We start from the raw sequence: 11457 nt of genomic DNA, 5'->3' as shown, positions 1-11457 counted from the left end.
GCTTCTGCCTGAAGATCTTACCAATTTTTCTGGGTCCCATGATCTCCCTACATGACTGATCAACCTACTATTTCAACTCTTTCAAGCCTTTGCACAAATGTCAACTTCAGTGAGGCCTCTATTTAAAAACTGACGCCCTACCAAGTCCTTTCCTCATTTCTAATTACCCCCTGTGAATTTACAACAGCCTACTCCATAGCCCTAGCTTACGTCCCTTTTGAACACTCTTCGCCCCGCACTTCTCCTTTAAATCTTGCGTGGAAGGGGCGGAGGTATGTTCCAGGCTCACTAAGAGGAGCGTTCCGTAGGCTCCGCCCACTACGTCTCAGTGGGCGTCCCAAAGAACCCTAGATATGGTCTCTTCCTAGTCCGTTCCGGAAATGCGACTGCGTACGGGCTCGTCACGTGATAGTGACGTCAGCGCGCCCGCGCCCTCTGGCCGGACGCCCAAGGCTTCCGCGAGATTTTCGGTGGGTGTACGGCTGCTTTACGCCACGGCGTTGCTGCGTTTGGGTTCTCTTCTGCAGGCTCTGTGCACCGGGTCACGATTCACCATGTACCACAATAGTAGCCAGAAGCGGCACTGGACTTTCTCCGGTGAAGAGCAGCTGGCAAGATTGCGGGCCGACGCCAACCGCAAATTCAGATGCAAAGCAGTTGCCAACGGGAAGGTGAGGTTCCCAACTGTTGCCCGTTTGTCCTGGTCTCTAAATTCTGAGCAGCTGCGGGAGCTCTTCTGGCTCCCAGGACAATCTCATTCCCTCATTTCGCTGCCTCTACGGCGCGGAATGCGCTTATCTATTAAAACAGGCGAGCACCTTGCCAGTTCCATGGGTACAAAGACGAACAACGCCGTCCCTGTAGTCGAATGGCAGACAAGTCTTTGTAACGTGGCGAAGGAGAGACTAAGTAGTGTGCTAAGGTAGTGCCTGGCAAGAGCCGTTCACTTGTCAAACGGTGATGTCGGGGAAGGTTTTTCTCAGTAGCTAATGCGGAGAAAATGGGGAAAGGACATTCTAGGCGGTCAGAGCTACCGTGCAGAGTGGGAGGGAGGTCAGAAATTACAGGACTGATGCGTGGACGTGTTTGTGGTCGTACATGGCCGAGGCTGAGTACCTGTGCAGGAATTGCTCGGGAGGGTAGGAAGAGAAGTTGTAGGTGGAAGTGAGACGTTAAAATTTCTGCTGAAAGGATGAGGAACCTTTGAAATACTTAAAATGGGAAACTAACCTTAGATTTCCGTTCTAGAAACAACCTCGTGGCGAATGGGTTGGATGAGGGAGGGAGACAGGAGACCGAGTACAAACCAATGGACTAAAGATGGTTTGGACTATGGCCCGCTAGCCAAGTCCCTTCTGTTACAGCTCTCGGACTAGTATAATCTTTACTACGAGCTCCACTCCAGCAAGTGTTCAGTGCCTCCAGATTACTGATACGGAATAATTTTGTTTTCTACTTTTAATTCACATCTATTTCGAATCACTGATTTTAGCACCTGAATTAGTTTCGTAAGGACTGCCTTAAAAAAAAATCACCACAAACTGGGTAGCTTAAAATAACAGAAATTTATTGAAACATTTGCCTTTTTTTTTTTTTCCCTCGACTTGTGTGACATAATGACTTACCGAGAAACAGATGTTGGAAACTTTCCAATCTTATTTTATTTAAGTGTATCTACTTTTTAATTTATAAATAATGACATCACAACTGTATGCATATGCACAAGTCTGTCATGATTGTTTATACCTTAATGAAGCAGAGGTCTAGCTGACATTCCGAAAAGTTGCGAAATGATGGTACAGTTTTAGTTTATTAAATATTTTTCTAAAGCTATTTTGTGTAATGATAGGGGAATCTATAAAGAGAAAATGAGGAGTGATATATTTCCCTTCGTTGGAGATATAAACTAAATTTAATCTGGATAGAGAAAAATGTTTTACAGTTGTTTAATTCACTGAACTTGTGTTGTAATTGTTGACCTAAAGGTTCTTCCGAATGATCCAGTCTTTCTTGAGCCTCATGAAGAAATGACACTCTGCAAATACTATGAGAAAAGGTTACTGGAATTCTGTTCAGTGTTTAAGCCAGCAATGCCAAGGTCTGTTGTGGTAAGTTACGGTAGTGATGAAATATAATGTCCTTTAGTTGGCTTGTGAAATCTGACCTCTTCTAAATTTGTAGCTAAGTTCCCGGTCCACTCTGGTTTTAAAAATCACCTGTTACATTTAATTCGTTTTTGACACGTTATATATTTTTCAATACAGGCCGTAAATCATGAATTGCTGTATCATCTCTTCCAAAGTATTTCAAATCTTATTTTGTAGTTAAAAAAAAAATTTTTTTTTTGAGGTCAGGTAATGTTATAAATAAAGAAAATTAAAATTAATTTACTTTCCTCTTAAGTTTTCAACTAGTGAGCCTTAGAACCAGAACTAGAACATAGACTACTGCTTTTCCAACTCTATGACACCCAGTAGATTTTTGAAATAATGCATTCATTCATCATTTGTAATCATATGCTCCAGCTGAAACTGATGCCGTAAGGTTTTTTTAAACTTTGATTAGTAGAAGCTGGAGTTTTATCTTTGGTTAAAAAGATTGTCTTATTGTTTCAGATGTATGATTCTGAGGACCTGTGTGTTTTTTTTTTGTTTGTTTGTTTATTTTTTTGCTGGGGTGCACAACAGTGAGGAGAAACAGGTAGCTGAGATTAAAAAGCTGAAAGATTAAAAAAAGCTGAAATGGGAAGGTGTTTAAAATGTTTTTACGTTATTTTATCAGGATTGTTGTGAAGACTAAATGTAAAAGTCTGTCTTAAAGTAGAAGTCTGTTAAGTTTTAAAGTTATACAGTGTGATTGGCTTATGACCCATTAGAGAATAACCTTCTAGGAAATTATCTCCATTTTTATTGTTGAAAAAAAATTGAAGTATGTGGAAAATATTAAGTCATAGAATTTTTTTTTTCATATGAAATATCAAAGATTCAGAGAGTTTTAGTTATACTCAGTTTCTATCTTCAGATTTGGCTTATTCTTACAAAAGAATTGTAAAATGAGGCAGTAAATTTAAGTGATTTTATCAAATGAAACAATCCTTTAATGAATTTCTTTATGGAATTTATCTTTAAATAACATGCTTATGATTGGTGAGTAATTTTTTGTTTCAAATAATGACAAAACTAACCTTTTAAAATATTTAAAAGGAAATATTTTTTCTATCATAAAATAGGTAAGTGGTTATTTTATAGGTTCCAGCCAAGTGATATAATGGTTAAAAGTACAGGCAGGTCTTAACTTGACTTCATTCCTGTTTCTTATTAGCTGTGTGACCTAGATAAGTCAGTTAACCTTATTGATACTCAGTTTCCTTCTCTGTAGAGATAGTAATACTTCACAAAGCTGTTGTAGGGATTAAAACATGTTGATAGTTTAGAGTCTGGCACATGGGATGCATTCAGTAAATAGTAGTGCTGCTTCTGCTGTTCAGTTAGCAGCAGTGATCACAAATCATGGAGTGGACATATGGTTATGTAAAAAATATGGGGTGACTTTAGAGAGAAGGCTTATTACCTTACCCATGTATTTTTGTTAATATTTTTATAAGATTGGTTAATCTCTGAACATTTGTAATTTTCTCCTTGAATTTATCTAATTCAGGGCATTTTTGATACTCCGAATTCTGAAACACACACACCTATTTTTAAATCCAGTGACCATAGGAAGGATTAGCCAGAGTAGTCTGGGGATAGACAACCAAAGGATGGGAAAAGGGTCTTTTGGCTATGGCATTTCTGTAGTAATTCATCACAATTGATTTTGATTAAAGAAGAATTAATGAGTATTAGCATTTTTATGGGTAATCTCTACAAAGAAACCTTTCCATAAGTAAATTTTGTTTCACAAAATTTAACATGTAATATTTGTGAATACTGATGATTTTTTTTGAACCCTTAGGGTACAGCTTGTATGTATTTCAAGCGTTTTTATCTTAATAATTCAGTAATGGAATATCACCCCAGGATAATAATGTGAGTATGTCTGTCTAATTTATTGTTTTCATTTAAGCAGACCTTTATACTCTTTGAGTATTTGTGGAAGGAGGGAGTTGTGCGAGAGAACTGACTTCCTAATCTAGGTCATTTAGACTTGAATTTTATTTTATTTTATTTTATTTTTTAAATTCAGAACTTAAGATCTCTATTTACCTGTACTTTGGTGATACTGATGGCACCTGAACTTCAGGTTGTCCAGATTCAAATTTTGTTTTTCTCAGTTAGGTACTTCTCTGATATCTCTCCCTGTTAGATGCCTAAGTATTTCCAGTTGTTTAGACTGAGAATTATTTGTAGTGGCCCCTCTCCTTCCACATGCAATTGGTGTTTGGATCCTATAGCTTCATATTCATTTCAGTTGAACAAAGGTCTCTTGTTTCTGCTCTCTGCTGAGCACTGTGTCTATCATTAAAGATGAAATTAGTATGAGACTCATCAAAGAGCTTGTTCTCAATGACAATGTACCTGTTTTCTCTTTTCGATTCCCATTTCCTCCAGTTAAGATTAGGCCATTGATCTCACTTCCAACCTTGATTTTTGCAGTAGCTTTCTTAACTAGTTTCTTATACTGAACAGCATGAAGTGGCCAGGTAAATTTCACACATTTGTCCCTGAAATAATAATTCCTTATTCAGATGCCCTCAGAGACTTCCACGGATGGGCTTCCACAGAGCTCCTTAAACCTACTTTTCTTCCCATGCTTATATGGTGTATATGTGGTTACTGCTTTATTTTTAACTCTTCATGTATATGATGCAAAGTACTTTTATTCCTCAGTAAATTTGTTTTTCCAGATATTTAAGTTGTCCTGCATGACACTGTCATTGAGTGAATGATGGTTGAATGCAATGGCAATATTAGTTGGTTGGACCTGATTTTATAGTTTGCCTTATGTCTCCTAATGGATGAAAGTGTGAACAAGAGCTGTCTTTAAAAATAATATACCTGCAATGTCTACCAGTCACTTTTGAATATCAGACAATTATAGAATATACTTTTAGAAATAAATTAGGTATTTCTCAAAGTATATGCATGTTTTTCTACCCCCCACCCCTACACCTCTTTATTTTTTCCTCTAGGCTCACTTGTGCATTTTTGGCCTGCAAAGTAGATGAATTCAATGTATCTAGTCCTCAGTTTGTTGGAAACCTTCGGGAGAGTCCTCTTGGACAGGAGAAGGCACTTGAACAGATACTAGAATATGAACTACTACTTATACAGCAACTTAATTTCCACCTTATTGTCCACAATCCTTACCGACCATTTGAAGGCTTCCTCATTGACTTAAAGGTAAACTTGATGTAAAATAAACTAACACTACATCTCCTTTCCTATCCTTTAACCAAGAGAATCCAGAATTTTAAAATCCTTAATTGTTACAGCATGGATACAACCTGTGGATCTGACCTGGTCATCGAGGGCAGTTGTTTACAAACTTCTGTGGGCATGAACAGTCATCTGGAGAAATTTTTAACTCAGATTATTGGGTGGGACTTACAGAGTTTCTGATTTAAGTGATCTGCAATTTTGCTCCAGGGATGTAATGAAGACCATGAGAATTTAGAACAGTGCCTATAAAGGTTTGAGATAACTCTCCTGACTTTGAATTATATTGTCATGGATATCGGCATGATTTAAAGAACCATAAAAAATTCTTGACCTTAAACTAGAAGATTGCTAAGTGACTTCTATTTTTAGAGGTTTGTGAACTTGAGTCACTATGTAGGCAGCAATAATATGTGTAAACAAACATTGACAAAAGCAACTTTTAGGTTGTTTTGTTTGGCTCTGAAAGAGAAGTTGGATAGTCTAAGTCAAATCAAATCAGAAACTGGTTTATTCATATTAGTTCAGTGGCTCAATTTGGGTACTTTTTATGTGCCAGACCTTGTGCTTGAGGATGTAACCGGAAACAGGAGAGGAACAGTCTTTGGGGAACCTTGCAATCCAAAGGTTTTAGATAATCATATCCAGTGTGCTAAGTGATACAGAGGGGAAGATATATTTTAGAAGGAGATAACAGATTAAGGGGTAAGGAAAATATTCTGAGAATGTATCATTTAAAATAAAGTTCAGAGTAGGAATAGGTGAGAGAAGAACATCCCAATCACGACTTTCCTGGTCAAAAACTCAAATTCAGGAAACCATTCTGTGCTAAAGAACCTGGACAGAGCCTAGCAATCAATGCAAGGGGAAGAGTATCACAGACAGCAACTACCAGAGTGGAAGGCAGAGTCTAGAATGTGGAGACAATGATACGAATTTCCATTATAGCAAAGAGAAGCCAGTGAAAGGTTTAAATTTAGGGTGGCATAATTAGATTTTGAGCTTTAAAAGATCATGTTGGCAACCTTATGCATCAGGCTGCATCAGGTATTTATTGCACATCTGTTGTGTCAGGCATATGTGGAGAAAGGATTTGAATAAATTAAGGGAATAATAGGGTATTGTTAAAGGAGTCCAGGCAAAAGATGATGGTGAGCTTCACTCATATGAAGTTTGTGAACTCTGGGCTTGAGATACAGGATGAATATCCCTTATCTGAAAAACTCGAGACCAAAAGTATTTGGGATTTCTCTCACACACACACACACACACACTCATATATTTTATTGCACTTTAGGTTCTGGGGTGCATGTGCAGAACATGCAGGATTGTTGCATAGGTACATACATGGCAGTGTGGTTTGCTGTCTCCATCCCCCGGTCACCTGTATCTGGCATTTCTCCGCATGTTATCCCTCCCCATCCTCCCTACCCCTCTCTGTCCCTCCCTTATTCCCCCTACAACAGACCCCATTGTGTGATACTCCCTTCCCTGTGTCCATGTGTTCTCATTGTTCAACACCCACCTATGAGTTAGAACATTCAGTGTTTGATTTTCTGTTCTTGTGTCAGTTTGCTGAGAATGATGGTTTCCAGATTCACCCATGTCCCTACAAAGGACATGAACTCATCATTTTTTATGGCTGCATAGTATTCCATGATATATGTGTGCCACATTTTCCTTGTCCAGTCTATCATCAATGGGCATTTGGGTTGGTTCCAAGTCTTTGCTACTGTAAACAGTGGTGCAATGAACATACGTGTGCATGTGAGTTTATAATAGTACGATTTATAATCCTTTGGATATATACCCAGTAATGGCATTTCTGGGTCACATGGAATTTCTATTTCTAGGTCCTTGAGGAATTACCACACTGTCTTCCACAATGGTTGAACTAATTTACACTCCCACCAACAATGTAAAAATGTTCCCGTTTCTCCACATCCTCTCCAGCATATGTTGTCCCCAGATTTTTTGATGATCGCCATTATAACTGACATGACATGGTATCTCAGTGTAGTTTTGATTTGCATTTCTCTAGTGACCAGTGATGATGAGCATTTTTTCATATGTTTGTTGGCATCATATATGTCTTTTGAAAAGTGTTTGTTCGTGTCATTTACCCACTTTTGAATGGGTTTTTTTTTTTTTTNTTTTTCTTGTAAATCTGTTTTAATTCTTTGTAGATTCTGGATATTAGCCCTTTGTCAGATGGGTAGATTGCAAAAAATTTTTCCCATTCTGTTGGTTGCCGGTTCACTCTAATGATTCTTTTGCTGTACAGAAGCTCTGGACTTTAATTAGATCCCATTTGTCTATTTTGGCTTTGTTGCCAATGCTTTTGGTGTTTTAGTCATGAATTCCTTGCCTGTGCCTATGTCCTGAATGGTATTGCCTAGGTTTTCTTCTGGGGTTTCTATGGTGTTAGGTCTTATGTTTAAGTCTTTAATCCATCTGGAGTTAATTTTAGTGTAAGGTGTCAGAAAGGGGTCCAGTTTCTGCTTTCTGCACATGGCTAGCCAGTTTTCCCAACACCATTTATTAATCAGGGAATCCTTTCCCCATTGCTTGTTTTTGTCATGTTTGTCAAAGATCAGATGATTGTAGCTGTGTGGCACTGCCTTTGAGGCCTCTGTTCCGGTCCATTGGTCTCTATCTCTGTTTTGGTACCAATACCATGCTGTTCTGATTACTGTAGCCTTGTGGTATAGTTTGAAATCAGGTACTATGATGTCTCCAGCTTTGTTCTTTTTGCTTAGGATTGTCTTGGCTATGTGGGCTCTCTTTTGGTTCCATAAGAAGTTTAAGGTGGTTTTTTTCCAGTTCTGTGAAGAGGGTCATAGGTAGCTTGATGAGGATTGTGTTGAATCTGTAAATTACTTTGGGCAATATGGCCATTTTCACAATAATGATTCTTCCCAACCATGAGCATGGAATGTTTTTCCATCTGTTTGTGTCCTCTGTTATTTCATTGAGCAGTGGTTTGTAGTTCTCCTTGGAGAGGTCATTTACATCCTTTGTTAGTTGTATTCCTAGGTATTTTATTCTCTTTGTAGCAATTGTGAATGGGAGTTTGCTCATTATTTGGCTCGCTGTTAATCTGTTATTGGTGTATAGGAATGCTTGTGATTTCTGCACATTTTATATCCTGAGACTTTGCTGAAGTTGCTTATCAGTTTAAGGAGATTTTGGGCTGAGATGATTGGGTCTTCTAAATATGCAATCATGTTGTCTGCAAATAGAGACAGTTTGATTACCTTCTTTCCTAATTGAATGCCGTTTATTTCTTTTTCATGCCTGATTGCTCTGGCTAGAACTTCCAGTACTATATTGAATAGGAGTGGTGAGAGAGGGCATCCTTGTCTAGTGCCAGATTTCAAAGGGAATGCTTCCAGTTTTTGCCCATTCAGTATGATATTGGCTGTGGGTTTATTATAAATAGCTTTTATTATTTTGAGATACATTCCATCGCTATGTATTTTATTGAGAGTTTTTAGCATGAAGGGCTGTTGAATTTTGCTGAAGGCCTTCTCTGCATCTATTGAGATAATCATGTGGTTTTTATCTTTGGTTCTGTCTATGTGGTGGATTACGTTTATAGACTTGCATATGTTGAACCAGCCTTGCATCCCCGGGATGAAGCCTACTTGACCATGATGGATAAGCTTTTTGATGTGCTGTTGCAATCGATTTGCCATTATTTTATTTAAGATTTTTGCTCTGTGTTCATCATGGATATTGGCCTAAAGTTTTGTTTTTTTGTTGAGTCTCTGCTGGGTTTTGGTATCAGGATGATTTTGGTCTCATAAAATGATTTGGGAAGGATTCCCTCTTTTTGTATTGTTTGGAATAGTTTTAGAAGGAGTGGTACCAGCTCCTCTTTGTATGTCTGGTAGAATTTGGCTGTGAACCCATCTTGACCTGTGCTTTTTTTTAGTTGGTAGGCTATTAATTGCTGCCTCAACTTTAGCCCTTGTTATTGGTCTGTTCAGGGTTTCAACTTCTTCCTGATTTAGGCTTGGGAGGATACAAGTGTCCAGGAATTTATCCATTTTCCAGGTTTACTGGTTTATGTACATAGAGTTGTTTGTAGTAATCTCTGATGGTAGTTTGTATTTCTGTGGAATCTGTGGTGATATCCCCTTTATTGTTTCTTATTGCATCTATTTGATTCATCTTTTTTTATTAATCTGGCTAACAGTCTATTTTGTTGAACTTTTCAAAAAACCAGCTCTTGAATTTATTGATTTTTTTTTTGAAGGGTTTTTTGTGTCTCTATCTCCTTCAGTTCTGCTCTGATCTTAGTTATTTCTTGTTTTCTGCTAGCTTTTGAGTTTTTTTGATCTTGTTCCTCTAGTCCTTTCAATTTTGATGATAGGGTTTCAATTTCAGATCTTTCCTTGCTTCTCATATGGGCATTTATTGCTATAAATTTCCCTCTAGACACTGCTTTAAATGTGTCCCAGAGATTCTGGTATGTTGCGTCTTCGTTCTCATTGCTTTCAAAGAACATCTTTATTTCTGCCCTCATTTTGTTGTTTATCCAGTCAACATTCAAGAGCCAGTTGTTCAGTTTCCATGAAGTTACGCGGTTCTGAGTTAGTTTCTTAATCCTCAGTTCTAATTTGATTGCACTGTGGTCTGAGAGACTGTTATGACTTCCGTTTTACGTTTACTGAGGAGTGATTTACTTCCAATTATGTCATCAGTTTTAGAGTAGGTATGATGTGGTGCTGAGAATAATGCATATTCTGTGGATTTAGGGTGGAGATTTCTGTAGATGTCTATTCAGTTTGCTTGGTCCGGATCTCAGTTCAAGTCCTGGATATCTTTGCTAATTTTCTGTCATGTTGGTCTGTCTAATATTGACAGTGGAGTGTTAAAGTCTCCCGCTATTATTGTATGAGAGTCTAAGTCTCTTTGTAAGTCATTAAAAACTTGCTTTATGTATCTGACTCCTCCTGTATTGGGTGCATGTGTATTTAGGATCGTTAGCTCTTCTTGTTGCATTGATCCTTTTACCATTATGTAATTCCCTTCTTTGTCTCTTTTGATTTTTGTTATGTTAAAGTCTGTTTTATCAGAGACTAGGATTGCAGCTCCTGCTTTTTTTTCTCTCCATTTGCTGAGTAAATCTTCCTACATCCCTTTATTTTGAGTCTGTGTGTATCCTTACACTTGAGATGGGTTTCCTGGAGAGAGCACATCAATGGGTTTTGACTTTTTATCCAATTTGCCAGTCTGTGCCTTTTTATAGGGGCATTTGGTCGGTTTACATTTAAGGTTAATATTATTATGTGCGAATTTGATCCTGCCGTTTTGATGCTAGCTGGATGTTTTGTCCATTAATTGATGCAGTTTCTTCATTCTGTCAGTGGTCTTTACCATTTGGTATGTTTTTGGAGTGGCTGGTTCTGGTTGTACCTTTCTATGTTTAGTGCTGCTTTCAGGAACTCTTGTAAGGCAGTTCTGGTGGTGACAAAATCTCTCAGCAATTGCTTGTTTGTAAAAGATTTTATTTCTCTTTTGCTTATGAAGCTTAGCTTGGCTGGATATGAAATTCTAGGTTGGAAGTTCTTTTCTTTAAGGACATTGAATATTGGCCCGCACTCTCTCCTGCCTTATAAGGTTTCTGTGGAGAAATCCTCTGAGTCTGATAAGACTTCAAGACACAAAGGCTTCCCTTTGTGTGTAACCCGACCTTTCTCTCTGGCTGCCCTTAGCATTTTTTCCTTCATTTCAACCCTGGTGAATCTGATGATTATGTGCCTTGGGTTTGCTCTTCTTGAGGAATATCTTTGTGGTATTGTCTGTATTTCCTGTACTTGAATGGTGGCCTGCTTTGCTAGGTTGGGGAAGTTCTCCTGGATAATATCCTGAAGAGTTTTCCTTGGATTCATTGTCTCTGTCACATTCAGATACACCTATCACACCTATCAAAGGTAGATTAGGTCTTTTCACATAATCCTATATTTCTTGGAGGCTTTGTTCATTTATTTTTACTCTTTTTTCTCTAATCTTGCCTTCTCTTTTTATTTCACTGAGTTGATCTTCAATCTCTGATATCCTTTCTTCTGCT

General features: G+C 38.0%; 1 protein-coding gene across 8 annotated transcripts in view; it reads left to right on the top strand.

The window, feature by feature from the left end:
- The first annotated feature begins 313 nt into the window (after positions 1–313).
- The window catches only part of CCNH (cyclin H), a 51765-nt gene continuing 40621 nt past the window's right edge, over positions 314–11457 (top strand). For all 8 annotated transcript variants that reach the window (XR_001818913.2, XR_005196825.1, XR_001818906.2 and 5 more), the window contains exons 1-4: positions 314–671; positions 1986–2108; positions 3955–4028; positions 5132–5342. Coding sequence is in view for 2 of the 8 variants with exons in the window: in XM_017508134.2 (XP_017363623.1) it covers positions 381–671; positions 1986–2108; positions 3955–4028; positions 5132–5342 (699 nt within the window). In the remaining 6 variants the exon portion in view is untranslated. The remainder of the gene's footprint in view (positions 672–1985; positions 2109–3954; positions 4029–5131; positions 5343–11457) is intronic.

The sequence above is a fragment of the Cebus imitator genome, unplaced genomic scaffold (assembly GCF_001604975.1).
Source record: "Cebus imitator isolate Cc_AM_T3 unplaced genomic scaffold, Cebus_imitator-1.0 Scaffold16, whole genome shotgun sequence".
Taxonomy (NCBI): Eukaryota; Metazoa; Chordata; class Mammalia; order Primates; family Cebidae; genus Cebus; species Cebus imitator.
This window is presented reverse-complemented; position numbering and strand designations above follow the sequence as displayed.